Raw genomic sequence first — 19,087 nt, 5'->3', positions numbered from 1 at the left:
CCAGGGGGCGGGACTGAGGCGGGGCGCGGGGAGCTGGCGCGGGTGTGCGGGTGCACGGTCCCCTAAGTCCCGGCCCGCCGCGGCGCAGAGTCAGCTGTAGGACCCCGGCGGCGCGCAAGGTAGGCTCACCCGGGTGCAGAGAGGGTGAGGTTGAGAAATGGAACGGTTTTGCTAGGTGAGCGTGTGATAGGATTACAGAATGAGGCAACCTAAAAAGCATGGATGGCCCAGCAATACGCTCCCTAAATTGGGGTTCAGGGAGCGGAATGGGAATTGGGAATAACGACCTCGCTGTTCCATGATTTAAAGTGAAACTAAAGTATTGTGTATTAGTGATTTTTTAAGAAAAGAGAAGTACTTGTCAGAATAGTGAGTGATGCACTGGGGCTGCAGGGGAGGAAACTGGGGTGCTGTAAATATTTCGTATGTTACCCCATGGTGGTTACACAGGTGTATGCGTATGTAAAAATTCACTGAGCCATACTCTTAAATCGATGCACTGTACGGAAGTTATTCTTCAATCTAACAAAGTTTAAAAATAAATCTAAAGCAGAAACATGCTGGGTTTTTTTGTAAAGATAAGGAAGGAAACTAAACTTGGGAGTCCACCCACCCAGGACTTGAGCGACCAAACTAGCATATCTTTATTTCCGTATACAGGTAGAAATGATAGTGAAACTTGCCTTTCCTGATTCTTATAATTTGCACTTCTATCTTGTTATAGAAATAAATTTTTTATTTCTCCAGAAAATGTCATGAACAAGTTAAAAAGCTATTAGAACCTCTAAGAAATTATTAAATTATATTCACAGTGTTAAGTTATATTTCAGGTTTGTGTGAGAGGGATAGAGTTGTACAATTCCAGGTTGCCCTGCCGCTATGATAAAATTATGCTTCCCCTTTGTTTTAAGTAGAGAACTGTTTTATGAAGGCTCAAGCTTAGGTTACAAAATTTCTGGCTCAAAATGGAGATGGGAAAACAGCAACTCTCTTTTGCTTTTCTGTATCCAATATAATCAGATACTTCCCCCTTGACCTCTCAGAAAACTGAGTCTCCTCCTGACATTATCAGGGCTTTACGAAAGTCATTTGTTAGGACATGTTTGCTGAGAAGTGAATTTATATTCTCAATTCCAAGGGATGTGCCTTCTTAAGCACACTGAAGCCAAATTTTGCAAAAAAGGGAAATTTCCCTGAAACATCTGCTTTTATGCAATGTTTGCTGTTCTCATGAATAAATCATTAAATTGGACTCAAATAATAGCATGCTCATATAATCCAAATTTTATAAATGAAAAAGCAAGACAGTAATTAACTACAGAATAAAAAAGTTATATGGCAAAGGAAAAATAATCATAGAATTCTGCGTGCCTTAGCTGTGAATAGTATTTACTGAGTCACAATGTGTGTACTCCACATTTTAATAAAAAATTTGCGGGCCAGCTGAGTGGCACGTTGGTTAAGGGCTTGAGACACCAGCTCTAAGCAGCAGGGCCCTGGTTCCCATCCCACGTATGAGGGCCAGTGACGCTGTGCCCTCTACAGCTAAGATGAGATGGTGAACAACAGCTCGACCTGGAGCTGGGGTGCCGTGAGTCCCCGGCGACGGCGTGGGCTGCAGTGGCTGCAGTGGGCTGCTGTAAAGCTACCTTGAGTGGCTGACAGCCGGCGTGAGATGCCAAGAGCCACGGTAAGTGGCCATCCAGTGGCCGGCGACCAATCTGCCTCACCTTGGCAGAGTGCAATGATTATACCAACATGAGCCAGTGAAGCGACATCCTCCACAACTAGACTGAAGAACAAAAGGACAGCAACTTGTCTGTTCCCTTTTCCCGATTCCCCAATGCTGTTCCCTCCCCCTAATTCCCCAATAAAATCTTAAAAAAAAAAACTTTTGCTATGTCTCTATTGAAAGGATGGGGAAAATGAGAAGGGGTGTGTGTGTGTGTGTGTGTGTGTGTGTGTGTGTGTGTGTGTGAGTGTGTTTTGGGAAGTGGAAGGACAATCAACTGCTTATCTTCACTAGAAGCTACCTAGAAATGAAAAATCAAGAAGATACAAAATAAACTTGTTATTTTGAGATAGAGAGTTAGATTTTAAGACTCAGCTAAAAAGAATTAAAGATGGTTGCCTCTTTTATTGGCAGTAGAGAGTGTTATTTTCATAACTTTAAACTCTTAAGTTGTGTGAATTATAACATTAATAAAAAATTAAACATTAAAAGAAATTTTTAAAATTAAAGAGTAACTGTGATGCTAGAAAAAATTCTAAGCTTGCAAAAGTTATAAAGTATTGAATGCCTATTTAGTTTTTTCCTTTTTTCAAACTTAAACCCTTTTACTCTAGTGTTAAGATATAATTCAGTTTATTTAAAGATCTTTCCTAATGTGTAATATGAAGTATGCCTCAACCATCAGACTGACAAGTAATTTTTTGTATGGCTTTTCCTTGGATGTTGAAATATTTTTTAAAAGCCATACTGCTATCACTTTGTGAGGGATAGTAGATTTGGGGAGGAGGTTATCACTTTGTGAGGGGTGTAAGTATCTATTACATTGTTTTGTACACCTGAAGCTAATTTTTAAAAATGTCAGTAGGACAGATAAATTTTTTTGAAATTAAATGAATATCAAATAGTTGGTGCTAAAGAAATAAACCTACATGAAATTTCAAGGATAAATAAAATGTCTAAAACAACCAAACAACCATACTGCTGAGGATAATGGTTTTTATTTCATTCCCCAATGGAATTGCAGTGCCCTCAAATGTCAACATTGCAAATATTTTTCATTTAGGCATTGGAGACATCTGCTTATGAGACAAAAGTGTCCACGAAACTATGGATAATACAGGAACTTTACTTGATAGTAAAGAGTACCCCGATACTGAGGTACAGAAGAACCGGGTCCTAACTCTGGAAGAATGGCAAGAAAAGTGGGTGGACCACAAAATTGGATTTCATAAAGAACAAGGACACCAGTAAGAAATGTTTGGTATATAACAGAAAAATGCTCTATCAGAAACTGACTTTGGAAATAGAAATAATAATATAGGTACACATTATTTGACTGATTTTAAGATGTACATTTTTAGTTTTTCACATTTTAGCATCTCTGAAAGCACAGTGCATCTGTTACATGTCTTAGGTGAATTGCAATGTTATCTCTTCCCATGGAGTGTAAATAACGGTGTGACTTACAATTGAAGGCATCTTAGATTTATGAAATATGGCTTTTTAAAAAGCCCCCTATAGCATCTATGTATTGGACATGTATATTTGTACATAACAACAGATGCTCAAGCAACATTAATACTTATATTTCTTTATGCTGAAAAGTAGTAGTGTTCTGACTTTTCCTTTCCAGTAGCATGTATTCAAACGTTCAAGTATTCTCTATCTGGTAGAAGAGTAGTTGAGAGAAATTAGTAAGTGAGCTAGGATGTTGAACCACATAGTAGTAGTAGTAGTAGTAGGCTTCAAACAGCGGCAAGAAATCACGCGGCAGTGCTGAGTAAAGTGGTCTTGTCAGACGTTTCTTGTTCCAGGCAGCCACGCCTGCCTTCTCTGGGGACACTATTAATACTATTGCATTTGCACACCAAGCGGTAGATGGAGCTTCCTCCCAGATCCATTGTGTGGGTTATCTCTGTCATGTGGATGGCTCTAGAAGAGCCACATCTTGGGGTTGGCCGAGTGGCTCAGTTGGTTAAGAGCTCGCTCAAGAGTTTGAGCTCTGAGCAACAGCGGTTCGAGTCCAGCCCGAGCTGAGCAGCCACTGAGCTGCCAACAGGTAGCAGGATGGCTCAGCTAAAAAAAAAAAAAAAAAAAACTGAATTAGAAGAGCCACATCTTTACAGAGGAATTAACTACAAGAATAACTCCAACTTTTCAGAGCTACTTCGGAGTACACATTTAGAGAGTTTACCATAAACTGAATGTTGAAAAACCCAGTGCGCCCAGAGCCTCCCCCACATCCACTTCTCTCTCTCTCTCTCTCCCCCTCTCCCTCTCTCCCTCCCTCCCTCCTTCATACATTTGGGAGATTAATACAAATTTTTCAAAACATACCAAGGAAAAATATTTTTTATTTTAAATTACTAATCAGGAAAGCCCCAGATGTAAGCGAGATTAACTATTCACTAGCTATGTGACTGAGCAAGTTATTTATCCTTCCTGTTTCTATGTAAATTGGAGATTATGATAATAAATGTTACCCATCTACTTTGTAAACTTGTTGGGAATAGTAAAGGAGATAATGCATGAAAAGTACTTAGCGTCATACAATTGTAGTCCTTTCTTCTGTACATTGGGCTAATTAAAACAAAAAAAAATTTTTTTTTCTCCCCAGGCTATTAAAGAAGCATTTGGATACTTTCCTTAAAGACAAGAGTGGATTGAGGGTATTTTTTCCTCTTTGTGGAAAAGCAGTTGAGATGAAATGGTATGAGCAGATAAGCATTAACACACTTTCTTGATGATAAATACTGATAGCTGAGAGCATTTGTGAATTAGCTCCTATGGCTTAAGAGTCTAGTGTGGTCATGAAAGTGAGAACATTTCAACTGTATTATTAGACTTTACCCTAACAACTCAACCAGAAGAAAATTACTGTGGAAACTACCTGCAAGAAAAACATTAACTTTATAAACAGATTGTTTTATTGCCGTGTCCTAAGTGTTAATAATCTAACTCTAGCATAGGTTTTGAGACAAGATTAGAAAATGGTATAATGAAACAGCCAATTAAATGTGATTGTTAAATATTTGGGCCTGAAGCCAATTGTAATAAAAATAGCAGAACTAAATTATTGTAATTGCATGTAAGTTATTATGTTAGAGGACTTTTAATTTATGTAGCTAATATGTATATTGAGGTCTCTATGTATATCAGATGTGAATAAACTATGAGCTTATGCCCAAAACCATTAAAATAAAATGTTTAAGACAGTTTGTTAGGTAATCTTTTTTAAGGGCAATATATTCTACTATAATCCAGCCTATACCAATCTATAGTAGGCTGTGCTTGATTTTTCCATATGTTAAATGGAAATGAAAATCTATACAGCTGGTTTAGCTAATTTTTTGTTTATATTTTGTAACTTCAAAAATGTATGGAGAATAATATTCTCTGTGTGCATACACTTCCTAGGAAATATGAAAGACACATTATTAATATGTTTATTTTAGAACTATATAAACAGTTCATGCTCTGACCACACTGAAAGTGGGTCATCTTGTGTGGGCAGTAAGTACAGTTAGTTCTGCTCTACTTGTTTGAAAAATGCAAATTTCATTCTAACTCCATTGATACATTAAGAAATAACTTGAGCATGACATAAATTTCACATTTGCTTAGTCTGCAAGAAACACGAGGTAAAAGAAGGTGACTATGCCCAGTGGAACTAAGTTGTGTATGAATAGAGAGAACGCACATATGCACACACCTCAAGCCTTTCCCAGATAGTTCACCCTGTGTGCTATGAGTCACTCTAATCCACAGCTAGAGTCAGGACTCCCCATTTGATTCCCAATAATCCTCTGTCCATCATTCACAATAACTCGAAAGCTGCAGCCCTTCCAACGCCCAGTTCTACAAGTAAATGTCAGGTCATTCTCAAGGTAAAATGCCAGGTTGTTGTATATTTTATAACCATTTAATGTGAGTAAAACTGTGCCATCATTTCTATTAGGTTTCTGTCTTTCTTTTTAATGTGGCACTGATGAAGTTTTTTTTCTTTATGCAGTACTTATCCAATTTATTTCTAAGTTTTGTTTAATTGTATATTATTGAGAAAATCCTGATTCACAGTATGGCAAATGTGTAACAGTTGTTTTTTTTTAAACATTTTTAAATTAAGGTAAAATTGACATACAACATTATATTAGTTTCAGGTGTACAACATAGTTAGATATTCTTATATATTGCAAAATGAACACAATCTATTGGGTGGTTTGAGAAGTCATGACGTATTTTTTCTGTTTTTCATTGCAAAAATGTGTTATGACTTTTCTGACAACCCAATAGTTAACATCTCTCAAAATACTTAGTATCAAAAAAAAATTTTTTTTTCTTTCTTTTTTTTTTAAAGAATATGGAATGCTTCACGAATTTGCGTGTCATCCTTGCACAGGGACCATGCTAATCTTCTCTCTATCATTCCAATTTTAGTATATGTGCTGCTGAAGCAAGCACAAAATTTTTTTTTCTTGATGAGAGCTTTTATGATCTACTCTCTTAGCAATTTTCAAATATGTAACACAGTATTATTAACTACAGTCTCCATGCTGTATATTACATCCCCATGACTTACTTTGTAACTGGAAGTTTGTACTTTTTCACCCCCTTCACCCATTGTGCCCAACCCCAGCCTCTGGCAACTATCATTCTGTTCTTTGTATCTATGAGACTTGTTTCAGTTAGCATAATGTCCTCAGGGTTCATCCATGTTGTCACAAAATGGCAACAATTCATTCTTTTTTATGGCCGAATAGTACCCCATTGTGGAAAAGATTTTAATGTTGTGCTTCAACCCTCATCTTTTCCATGAGCCTTGGGATTTTTGTCACATGCTTTTGCAGAGTGCTGCAATTTTTAGGTAGGCCTATGTTGCATTACAACAGAACTGACTATATGTGTTTATTTAATAAAATCAATACTATGCCTAGGCATTTGTGCCAGTAGCACTGTTTTCTCTGGAGGCCAAGATCATAAGTCTGTGAATTCTGAAATTACAATGCTGACCAGTAAAATACTAGTTATTTGCATATGGTAATTAAATATATTTCTGGAGACTGTGTATTGTAAATTGGTGGAAATTATAAGATTATTATAGTAATGGATGCTAGTGGTGTAGTGCTGTGTGCTCCAGTATAGTAGCTTCTAGCCACATGTGGCTGTTTAAATTTAAATCAAATCACATATAGCTCTATTGTACATCTCAAGTGTTCAATAGCCAATGTGGCTAGTAGCTGCTGGATTGGACAGCACAGGTATAGGCACTTCCATCATCACTGAAAGTTTTAATGGACAGAGCTAGATAGAGCTTATTTAGAGAAATTGCAAAGCATTTCTAGTCCATAGGCTGTTTTCAAATTAGCAACTCTTTTAACCAAATTCATTTGTAGTAAATCAACATTTTTGAGGTCTTATTTTCCAAGTTTTTCCATTTTTTTCCTAAGGTCATATAAATCAGTTTTTCAGAATTCTATATAACATTAGCTTTGAGAATACAGTAAAACCTTGGATTGTGAATAACTTGTTCTGCGAGTGTTCCTGAAGACGAACAAACATTTCTAATAAATTTTAACTTGATAAACGAGCGACATCTTGCAATATGAGTAGTATGTGATGCTGAATGTCACATGATCACAACTGAGCCAATGGTTCTCTCTCTCTCGCTGTCAGATTGTGGGTGATCGTCTCCCATGCTTGGATGCTTGGTCTCAGGCCATGGTGTTTGGCAGAAATCAGTGATTTTTCAGAACATTGGAAGGTGCCCACAACTGGCACTAGTATATTTTTTGTCACTTCAAAGAACCTATGGACAGTTTTTTTTATTTTCCAAGTAAGAGTAAGCCTAGGAATGCTTTGTTTCATTCTAGGTCAGGCTGCCTGCAGATATAGACCCTTTCCTCTGCTGCCTTATTGCTAATTACATTAAATACAGTATATGGCAAGAGTTTATTAATACTGTAGTCAACATCCATGTGAGTGTATACAATGCCCCCATGCAGAAAGGTTTGAAAAGAAAGGTGATAAGAAGAAGGAGATGATTACAGTGGAAGTTAAGAAGGAAATCATTGAGAAGTATGAATGGGGTATGCGAGTGGCTGAAATTGAAAGATTTTCTAAGAAGTCTACATTGACCATTTGCACAATATTAAAGAAGAAAGAAGAAATAAGGGAGCTAGATGCAGCAAAAGGAGTCACGAGAATAACAAAGCAATGGCCATGTGTTCTGGAAGATGTAGAAAAGTTGCTTCTGATTTGGATAAACGAGAAGCAACTAGAAGGTGATACTGTGACTGAGAACCTTATCTGTGAGAAGGCAAAGACCTTGTACACCGACCTTATAAGTAAGCTGCCAGGTACGTCAACAGAAAATGAAGGAGGCTTCAAGGCAAGCAGGGGATGGTTTGATAACTTTAAGAAGAGAAGTGGCATCCATAGTGTTGTGAGGCATGGAGAGGCTGCAAGTTGGGACGCTAAGGCAGCTGAGGTGTTCGCTACTGAGTGTCAGAAGCTTATGGTTTCTCAGTGTTACCTGCAGAAGCAAGTTTTTAACCACGATGAGACGGGGCTTTTTTGGAAAAAGGTGCCAAAGAGGACCTACGTGACAGAAGACAATGCAATGCCCCATCACAAGCCCATAAATGATGGTCTCATCCTCTCGTTTTGTGCTAATACAAGCGGGGATTTTAAAGTCAAGCCCCTGCTCGTGTATCTGAGAATCCATGAGCCTTCAAGAAATGCAATGTGCAGAAGAGCCAGTTAAACGTTATGTGGAGGTCCAACAGCAAGGCTTGGGTCACTCGTATCTTGTTCATTGAGTGGATCAACGAGGTCTTCGGTCCTGCAGTGAAGAAAGACCTTTTAGAAAAGAATCTGCCACTCAAAGCCTTGCTGGTTATGGATAATGCTCCTGCTCATCCTTCATGCTTTGAGGACGACTTAACTGGAGGAATTCAAGTTCATTAAGGTCAAGTTCCTTCCTCCCAACACCACTGCAATCCTCCAGCCCATGGATCAGCAGGTCATTTCGAACTTTAAAAAGCTTTACACCAAAGCACTATTTCAGCGATGCTTCGAGGTGACCAAAGGAACAAACCTTACCCTCCGAGAGTTTTGGAAAAATCATTTCCACTTTGTGAACTGCCTCAAGACCATCGATAAAGCCTGGAATGGGGTCACCAAGAGAACCCTCAATTCTGCTTGGAGGAAACTGTGGCCTGATTGCATTCTTGGATATGATTTAGAGGGGCTTGCTCAAGGACAGGAGCTGCCAGTTGTCGATGAAATTGTGTCCTTGGGGAAGACCATGGGGCTGGAGGTGAATGAGGACGACATTCAAGAGCTGGTGGAGGAACATGGCCAGGAGCGGACTATCGACAAACTGATGGATCTGCACCGCGAGCAACAGCAAGAGGCTATGGAGGAGATCTCGTCTGCAGAGGAGGAGGAGAAAACGGCAGAGGAATCCCTCACTTCAAATGAGATCAGGGAGATGTGTAAAATGTGGGAAACAGTGCAAAATGTTGTAGAAAAGCACCATCTGAATAAGGCTGTAGCAGTGCAAGTGATGAATCTGTTTAATGACAATGCAATGTCACATTTCCACAAAATCCTCAAAAGGAGGCAAAAGCAAGTGTAATTGGATAGGTTCCTTGTTACAGTTGCACGAAAAGAAAAAGGTTCCATTGAGCCAATAGATAGCAGTGATTGCGTTAGTGATAGTGAGAGTCGTCCTACACCATAACCTTCCTCTCTCTTGTCTCCCTCATACCAGCCACGAAGGCTTTCAAAGTAAGTGCAGGTGAACTTGTTTTTCTTTATATTTTGTATTACTTTATTATTTCGTGTTATATTACAGTATTGTAAACATTTTTATATGAATATTTTTGGGTTGTGGAATGAATCATCTGAGTTTCCATTATTTCTTATGGGTAAATTCGCTTTGATATGCAAGTGCTTTGGATTGCAAGCATGTTTCCAGAACAAATTATGCTCATAAACCAAGGTTTTACTGTACATAGATTCACTTTCTATGGACTTCCATGTTCTATGAAACCCTATGAACCTGAATTCATATAAACCCGTTAAAATTAAGGAAATTATGTGCTTATTGAGGCATCCATATCTTTAGTACTGTATTTGAAATAAAAATTTAAGTGTAAATATATGGTTTTACACAGGTTCGCAGACCGAGGACACTGTGTAGTTGGTGTGGAAATCAGTGAACTTGGGATCCAGGAATTTTTTACAGAGCAGAATCTTTCTTACTCAGAAGAACCAATCGTGGAAATCCCTGGAGCCAAAGTATTCAAGGTTTGTTTTGCTTTTCGTAAGTAATTATTTCCATACCCCACCCACTAAAAAGGTTTCCTTCAGCACGAGTGAGGATATTATACTAGTGTGTATAAGATTTCACGTAGGCATTATATTTATATAGTGTAAGAAGCTAGGATTTAAAAAGATAGATGATAGTTAGATGTGGAAAAATATATATAAAAGCCGAGGTGAAAACCTGTCTGTACTCATGCTTTTAGTTTGGGTTTATGTGATTGTTTTAAATTTATAAATAGGTATTTCTGAAAACCTGTCCTGTACCACACCCTGCATGAGACATTGAAGAGAAAAAAACATAGTCCCTGCCCTAAAGTTCCCTTAGCTTAGGAGAGAAAAGAAAAATGCGGAGGAAGGTGTTTGTCATACACAGAGCTAAGTGTAATGACGGTATTAAGGGAATAGAGAAGAAAGTGACCTAACCCAGTCTGGGGGAGCGTCCTGAGCATGGTGACTGAGAGGGCTGCCACAGGCAGTGCGTCAGGTCCGTGTTCTCAGATGCCCCGTGAGGCTGGTCCTTCAGCCTGCACAGCAAGGTTTTAAGTGGGAACATGATATGGCCACATTTTCTTTTGAGACAAGTGACCCTTGTTAGCCCGAAGGGAAACAGATTTGACGGAGAAGGAACCTCCTGGCAGAGAGACCAGATAGGAGGCTGTGAGCAGTGGTCCAGGAAAGAGATCTTGAAGGCCTGAACTAGGAGAGTGATAGGGGTGCTTAGAGGAATGGGCAGATTAAAGCAACGTTTAGGATGTCAAGCTGAGAGGATTTAGTGATTCACTGAGGAATCTAGGGGGTAATAAGTTCACATTTCCAGCTCAGATGACCGACTGGATGGCAGAGAATGAAAGAGAAGCAAGTTGAAGAGCAGAGATACAGTAAGTCCCCGACTTAGGAACGAGTTCCGTAAATCAGATTCGTTGGTAAGTCCAACAAAGTGAGCCTTACACACCTTTGACACAAATATACAACGTAAAGCCAATGGTTGAACGATTCATGTTATAAGAATGAGCGACGTCTACCATCTTTTTGCCGCAGTCCAATCTCTATCATTTTCACTTTTGTTTCCATGGTTATTGCTTTGAACTTCCTAGCAGTCCCCTCCACATCACCACTGCTTTTCCTCTTGCTTCCGGACACCCTGGGCTCTGATTGAGCACTGTACAGTAAGCACACAGCAGCACAACTGTGACAATGTCCGGCAGACACGTGAGCTACTTCCTCGATTTGTTCGCATCTACGAATGTTCGTAATGCGAGGTCTGTTTGTATCTGTGCAAGTTTGCAACTCGAATGTTCGTAAGTCAGGGACTTACTGTAATGAGTTTTGTTCTGGAGATGATGAGTTTAGGAGACCTGTGGAATGGCAAAGGCATAGCTGGCAAATGGCTTTATGTCTCCAAAGCACAGGGCAGCATTTGGGCTGGAAATGATAGACCTGAGAGTTGTCATCCTGTGGCCAGAATAACCCGGGGGAACTGCTTCACAAGCTTGGGGTAATCGTGTAGAAATAAAGACTACCCAAATGACAACAAGCAGAGGCTATATATTCAGACAGGGTCTGCCACTTGTGGTTGACAGGCTCAGAGGCAGGCTGGGGACTGGGAGAGCTTTATAGTGAAAAACACAAAGGTTTCAGGTATGCTCTGATCCGGCTCTTGGGCTGAGGAAGTTGGAGTGGGGCTGATTAGAGGGGAGCATCCTATGTGATGGCTTTGGGGAGTGTATTTGTCTTTCTGGGGTTGGTCTCGAGTAGGAGGGGTTTGATAAAAATTAGGGAGGCCAGCAGTCATTGATCACAGAGGCTGTGGCTTGGCTTCCCAGGCTGGTTGCTGCAGAGGTTATGAGTCTGTGTTCTGTTGTCGTACATGGTCTGGTCATTCAGTCTCTCGCAAAGTACTCTCTTTTCTAAATGTTAAAATCAATTGCTCAGGTCACTAGGAGGCTTGATAGTACTTTATTTTATAGCTTCCTCCCACTCTGTTCTCAGTCATCTAAGAATTGCACACTGCTCAGCCCAAAGAGGCTAATCTTGCTTCCAGACTCCTTGGAGCAATGGTCCTGAGCCCTAGTGGCACATCTGAAATCACCTGGGGATCCTGTTAAATTCCCAGTCTAAGGTCTCACCTCAGCCCAGTTACATCAGAATCTCTAGGGGTGGCAGTGGCATCAGTACTATTTAAAGCTTCCCAGTGATTCCAATCTGCAGCCAACGTTAAGGTTTACTGGCTGTTCTCACTGCCTTCAGGCGTAGCCCTCTCTGGGCAGCCACCAAGGTGATTCCAGACTGATCTTCAAAGACCCTCCCTCCTCTATTTTTGAACCTCTCATTTCAGAATAAAATCCAAGAGTTTCACTTCCTGACTCACGTTTGCTACCATTGTCCTTCCCCCCTCACCCCCCCGCCCCCCAGATCCCACTTCCATCCCCCAGACTTCTCACATCCCCTGGACATGACAGAGTCCATGTCAAGTTATTCCCTCTGGACTTCACTCCCAGCCCACCCCCTGTCGTTTAGCAGATGCATCAGTCCCCTTTCAGAGGCCGCCTCTTGTTTGGCCTTTCCTGGAGCTCCCAGGCAGTTCCCTGCTCTGTCCTCTGTATTCCCATAGTTCCTGGGCACACAACCAGAATAGTACAGGCCATTCCACAGTGTTCTGCTTCTCTGTACCCGTGCCTCTCTGCTCCACCAGGTTGTCCCCATTGTACTCAGAGACTGTGTCAAATGCACATCCAGTATCTGGAATCAGGACAGTCTTCCATGAGCTGCTCAGGAACTAAACGCTCATTAGCCAAATGAATGAAAGAGAGAAAAAGGGAAGTCAGCCCAGCTGCACTTTTCATGAATAACTTAAAATATCTGACCTTTGTCTCTCAGCCTACCTGGTAATTGATTGACCTGTATACTTACCTTTAGCAGAGTCAAAATCAGGACTCCGCAAAAATAAACATTGCTAAAATTCAGCAGGCTCTGAAATGAATAATAGCTAACTAACTGATCCCTAAGCTTAACCTCTCTGTGATTTTCCCCTTTGAGTTGATCCAAAAAAACAGGTTTAAAAAAAAAGTGTCGTTAAAAAATTATTTTCAGTAACATTTTATTTTCAGTTAAATTATTTGCAGTAAATTATATCCTTTATGTTTAATTATGCATTCTCTCTCCATCACCTTTGCTTTTCCCCTCTTTTCTTTCCATGACTACTCAGGTATCTCCTGACTAAGTAGAATATTTTTTCTTGACTTTTTCATTACAGAGTTCTTCGGGGAACATTTCATTGTACTGTTGCAACCTTTTTGATCTTCCCAGGTAGGACTGAATACTGCCTCTGCACTTTGAACAACTTGAGTGCTTGCTGGCCCTGCTGGGGATGGGGACAGGGTGTTTCACTACCCCCATCGACTTGCATGAACACCCACAAAGGACTGATTTGAGCCTGTTCTGCAGTTATTTTTACTGCAGCCTATGTGTCTGATGAAAAATTAGGGAGACCAGTAGCCCTAGTCAGGTAAGGAAAAGGGAGAGCAAGATGGTGTCACCACCTGGACCTGTAACACCTGGTGAAGAACAGCATGCACCGTGGGGAATACTGTTTGTCTTGTTAAAGACTTGATTTTTCTTACATAAAATGTAATTTTTTCTTTTTCTTCCTGATAGAGCAAATATTGGAAAATTTGACAGGATTTGGGATAGAGGAGCATTAGTTGCTATTAACCCATGTGATCGTCAACGGTTAGTAATTTGGTTTCTTTAATTATGTTGTCCTTTCTTTTTTTTTTTTTTAGCCTTCTTAACTTAGTATGCCGTACTTTTTCTGTATTCCAGAAAATTAGCTATACTTTTATGGAATTGAGGTAGCTTATTATATTGGAATTAGAAGATGTAAATCCAATACCATTTTTGTCTAAAAAGTATAGGATTTGGCCTATAGGGATCTGGGTACAAGGCGTGTGACTTCTTTCACTTCCAAGCTGTGTTACCTTGATCAAAGCACTCATCTTCTCTAAGTCTCAGTTACTCCTCTGCAAAATTGTAATATTTCTACTAATGCTGTCATCACTACCTCCACTAATATTGGGTTTTCGGGAAAGTCATGATGCATGTTTACAACAGATGGCACTAGTTCATTTTTGGAAGTACTAGAGTCATTTGCATCTATGTTACTGCTATGTCATTTGACAGCTGACAGTTCTAGCTTCATTCTAAAAAAAAAAAACTGAGCGATTTGGTTGAGTTTTGGAGATTTTACAACAAGTTGAAGATGGAAGACCAAACTGTGTATTTTTGCCATATTTTACTGTTTTACTTCCATAAAGGGAAGAACACACGTCAAGCTTGTGAAAAGTTGCATAAAGTTTACAGTGACAATTATGTACAAGAATGTCAGGCCCACCGAGGTTGATGACAACAAAATAAAGGCACTGATCGAGTCAAACCCATGTTACACAACACAAGAGATTGCAGAAACATTGAACATCCATCATTCAAGTGTTCATGACCACCTGAAGAAGCTGGGATATGTAAGCAAGCTCAATATTTGGGTTCCGCATGAACTCAAAGAAGTTCATTTGATGGCATGTATAAACATCTGCAATATCTCATTAATTGTGAGGAAAACAATCCTTTTTTCAAGCGACCAATAACTGGTGATGAGAAGTGGATTGTTTACAACAGTGTGGTGCGCAAGTGGTCTTGGTCCCAACGTGATGATTTGCCCCAAACGGCATCAAAAGCAACATTCATCAGAGGAAGGTTATGCTCTCAGTGTGGTGGGATTTTAAAGGTGTCATGTTTTTCAAGCTCCTACCAAGGAACCAAACAATCAATTCGAATGTGTACTGTCAGCAATTGGACAGTTTGAATGAATCTATCATCCAGAAACATCCAGAGCTTGTTAATTGTAAAGGAGTTGTATCCATCGTGAGAACATGAGACCACACACAAGTTTGATCACCCATCAAAAATTATTGGAGCTTGGATGGGATGTGTTGTCACACCCCACCATACTCACCTGACCTTGCGCTGTCAGACTTCCACTTGTTTCGCTCTCTTCCAAACTCGTTGCGTGGTATAATGTTCAATTCAGATGAGGCTATAAATCAGCACCTTGTTCAGTTTTTCGCAAATAAAGACAGATCCTTCTATGAACAAGGAATTAATGAAACTCAGATGGCAAAAGGTTATCAAACAAAATGGGCAATATATCATTGATTGATCTTTGTTCTTTATGTAAATAAATGACCTTTGAAAAACATAGACAAAATACGTCATGACTTTTCTGACAACCCAATATTACCAGGTGACATTTGGTGTAACTCATCATTCTGTACTGAGCCCAGTCCTGGCTCCTTGTCAGCCTACTGATGGACCCGTTAGGCTCATGTTCCCACTCTGAACCAATCAGACGTGGCTGGGAAGTGGTGTCACCTGCTCCCCAAGGCACCTGCTACCTCATGGTTTATGCCACACTTGCATAGGCATTGCATACTTGGTTTTTGCAGTACCTGGAATTTTTTCTTGTTAGTCTTGTCTCTCCCCAGCTAAAATAGAGGCAAGAGATTGTACTTGTACCTCTTACATATGTCCCTGGAGAGGTCCCAGTCACCTGCAACATTCCAGGCAGCACAGCAGACTTACTGAATCAGCCTATGGGGATGGAGCTCAAGCAGTTTTTCTTTCAGCAAGTGCCCAGGTGACTTTCATACCAGCCTGGTCTGGGAACCACTGCCCCGGAGCACGGGGAATGCGGTGGCCCTTGGGGAGGTATGTGTTCAAAGTGGACAGGCCTCTGAGTACATAAGGCTAGAAGGAGCCTCTGCTCATCATTTTGTGAAGTCTTCTGGTCTCAGAGGCTCTGGAAGCAGGCCTCATTTTGCCTCTCATCTTCAGTATTTTCCAGCTTAGGTGACATAATTTTCTGAACATTTAGAATGAGAATCGGCTTCACAGGGTTGTTAGGAGAATTAAACGCAGTAATGTGAAAGTAAGTGCTGCTTTCCCTCCCTGCCTGTCATCCCCTCCAGGCTTTGCCTTTGTAGAGAGATGTAACACATACTTTCTTATGCGTTTTTTTTTGTTTTGTTTCTTTGTTTTAGTTATGCAGATATAATGCTGTCTCTAATGAGAAAAGGATTTCAGTACCTCTTGTGTGTTCTTTCTTATGATCCAACTAAACATTCAGGTAAAGTCAGTTTGTTTTGCTTTTTCTATTTGCCTCATTTCCTGATTTAATTCTGTGACATGGATAGCATTATTTTCTTCTGATTTATCCCACAGGAAGTGTACTGCTCATACAGGTACATGAAGATAAGTCTATTTTTGTCCTGGAAACTATAAACAGTTTTTTTGTCTTCCCACTCAAAATATGTTTTTCTCATATTCCTTTCCCATTTTGTTACTCATTTCATAGCTCAAACTATAAAACGGGGAAATGGATGGCCCTAAGATAAAAGAGAAATCTTGAGCCATGAATTAGGAAGAACATTTGGTTGCCCTGCTATGGGTAGAGCATATCCGTGTCATCCATGGGGTGAGGATGAATTGAGTAGATGCTTATGAATACACACAAACACACCCTCGTAGGAGGATAGGGTGAGAAGTGGATATGGGGAGGTAGGAGGTATGCAGGAAAATCGCTAAACTATTGCTATTGTTTAATTTCTAAAATTTTATAATTTATCAATTGCATTCTTTTATAACTGCCTTTGTTTTGCATTTTTAAAAGTGATGTTTTCTTCTGGACTCACTTTGATGTGTTTGAACATTAGCTTAACCTTTGTTGGGTCTGAACTTTCAGAAAGATTTGAAAACCAAATAGATAGACTTTTAATTTGTAAAAATTCCTTTTGATTTTTAATTGAGCTTTCTAAAAAGTACCAGTGTTTTATACGATATAAAGATTGGGGACTTGACTGCATTGTTGAAAAATTATATCTACTTACAGAAAAGTAAATGAGACATAAATAAAAACATTATAAACATTTACATATGTTAATATTTTTTCCATTTGAATAAATCATCTTAAAACTCATTTAAAGATGAGACCTAGTGCCCATATTTAAGTCTGGGACAATCACATGGAAATAGAAATTAATGGAGACAGACGTCAACTCTATTAATCTGATTTAAATTTCATTCCTGAACAGGAGGCTTAGGGCAGGGCTTGTGGGAAGAAAACACAGCAAGCTCTCTCTGGGGCTGGAGCCCAAGAAGAAAACCTTAGAAAGGGGCAGAAGCAAGTTTTCTTTAAAGTTAGTGGCCCGCAGCAAAATGGGAAGGTGTATAGAATATGGGTGAGTGCAGGAGCTGTAGAATATCAATAGCCCAGAAGATGACAGAAACCCCAAGAGAATTTGTTAATGAACTCCATTCTGATGTCAGTGTTCCCAAGTCCCAGAGCTGGCTCAGCCATCTCATCTCAGCTGGAGGTGGGCACCTAACAATGCCATTCCCTCAGTAAGCCAGTCTTTGGTAGGAGATGGTACAAAAGAAGAACCTGTCACATCCTCACCTATTTGGGTAATTAAGTTGTGTGTAGAATTAGTATACGTAGTCGTTGGAAATAAGCTAAAAAGTGGGCCCTGAGAATTTCTTTCTCTTTAGAATTAGGTCTATAGAAATCATTCTTCACCATGTTTCTCTTTTACCTAGGCCCACCATTTTATGTTTCAGATGCTGAAATTAAAAGATTATTTGGTAAGTTACGGATGTGTGCTGTAACTTTTAAAATAAAGGCAACAGTTAACTGTTTTGAGTTGTTTTCAAACTATTACTATCTAGAAGTATACAATATTTAAGTCAGAAACCATTTTATGGAAGACTCTTTTATCCAAGAAAAGGGAAAGATGTCTGTAATATACCTTTTTAGCTAAGTGGTATGCTTATGTTGAAGACATTTGAATTCTAGAGACAGTATATTTATTTTGGCTTTTAGGAGTTATAAGTGATAACAATTTAGAGTTCAGAAAATTTGCCTTTGTATTTCCCATTTCCATTAAAAAAGAAAAAGAAAAATCTCCAGTACACAGTTTTTAAAATCATTTGATATGTTTTTAGAAGAACCCCTGATTACATTCTTCATAAAGCTTTAACTTGTTACCCTTTCTTCTTCTTTCAGGTTCAGTATGCAATAGTCAATGTCTTGAGAAGGTTGATATTTTTGAAGAACGATATAAAGATTGGGGACTTGACTGCATTGTTGAAAAATTATATCTACTTACAGAAAAGTAAATGAGACATAAATAAAAGCAAGTAACATCAAGTGTTTGAGCTTTTGAGCAATTGAAAATTATGCTAAGGCATGAAAATATAATGGATGACCTTTGAAAAGAATTTTTCACAAATCACATCATAGATCTGTGCTCAAAAATGCATATAACTTTTGAGAAAAAAAAATCACATGCTAAAATGTTAAGATAGCTACCTTTGGAAAGAATATGGTTGGGGGTGAAAGATTATACCTATGTGTTTTACTTACAGATTGCAAGAATTTTTTATAGTCAGCATGTATTCTATAATTAAAAAATAAAAGAGAAATGTAATGTATATAACTTAAAGAAATATAATAAACATAAAAATTGGCATTTTTAAAATGAAATTTAGAACCATTGAGGAGATGTAACATTTTAACAGGGTTCAAATGAAAAGAAAGTGGTCCAAGAAATCATATAAAATATTTCCTATAAACCCTCATTATACCCTCAAATCTTAGCTCTCCTTCTCACCTGTTTTCCTTGTGTAATTTTGTATGTATCAGAATCAAGAAAAAAATTTAAAAATTAAATAAGCCAAGCTACATGAAACAAATTTTTTTTCTCAAACTGTAAAAATAAATTAATAAAAAAGCCTTTTTTCTGAATTTGGCAGGTTTTTTCCCCTCTTTTTTTTTTTAAATATTTTTATTGGGGAATTGAGGGGATGGGAACAGTACTGGGGAATTGGGGGAAGGGGAACAGACAAGTTGCTGTCGTTTTGTTCTTCAGTCTAGTTGTGGAGGATGTTGCTTCACTGGCCCAAGCTGGCACCATC

The 19,087-nt window shown here is 39.1% G+C and overlaps 1 protein-coding gene across 2 annotated transcripts; it reads left to right on the top strand.

Annotated features, from left to right (window-relative positions):
- The first annotated feature begins 19 nt into the window (after positions 1-19).
- On the top strand, positions 20-18,888 carry TPMT (thiopurine S-methyltransferase). Of its 2 annotated transcripts, XM_019630398.1 has the most exons (9): positions 20-119; positions 2,796-2,979; positions 4,350-4,442; positions 9,913-10,045; positions 13,317-13,369; positions 13,718-13,792; positions 16,156-16,241; positions 17,711-17,755; positions 18,177-18,888. In XM_019630398.1, exons 2-9 carry the CDS (start codon positions 2,840-2,842, stop codon positions 18,287-18,289), a joined length of 738 nt encoding a protein of 245 aa, XP_019485943.1. In that variant the 5' UTR covers positions 20-119; positions 2,796-2,839; the 3' UTR covers positions 18,290-18,888. The 2 variants fall into 2 exon arrangements, with proteins under 2 accessions (XP_019485943.1, XP_019485942.1); XM_019630397.1 differs by lacking the exons at positions 17,711-17,755; positions 18,177-18,888 and adding an exon at positions 16,337-17,011.
- Positions 18,889-19,087: the final 199 nt, after the last annotated feature.

Source organism: Hipposideros armiger, unplaced genomic scaffold (genome assembly GCF_001890085.2).
Source record: "Hipposideros armiger isolate ML-2016 unplaced genomic scaffold, ASM189008v1 scaffold_907, whole genome shotgun sequence".
Classification (NCBI taxonomy): domain Eukaryota; kingdom Metazoa; phylum Chordata; class Mammalia; order Chiroptera; family Hipposideridae; genus Hipposideros; species Hipposideros armiger.
Note: the sequence above shows the minus strand (reverse complement) of the source record. Positions and strands in the feature narration are given on the sequence as shown.

Coding starts and splice junctions, on each gene's coding strand:
- TPMT (XM_019630397.1), top strand. CDS start 2,840: ATGGATAATACAGGAACTTTACTTGATAGTAAAGAGTACCCCGATACT. Junction 4,443..9,912: donor AAAGCAGTTGAGATGAAATG/GTATGAGCAGAT, acceptor GGTTTTACACAG/GTTCGCAGACCGAGGACACT. Junction 13,793..16,155: donor AACCCATGTGATCGTCAACG/GTTAGTAATTTG, acceptor TCTTTGTTTTAG/TTATGCAGATATAATGCTGT.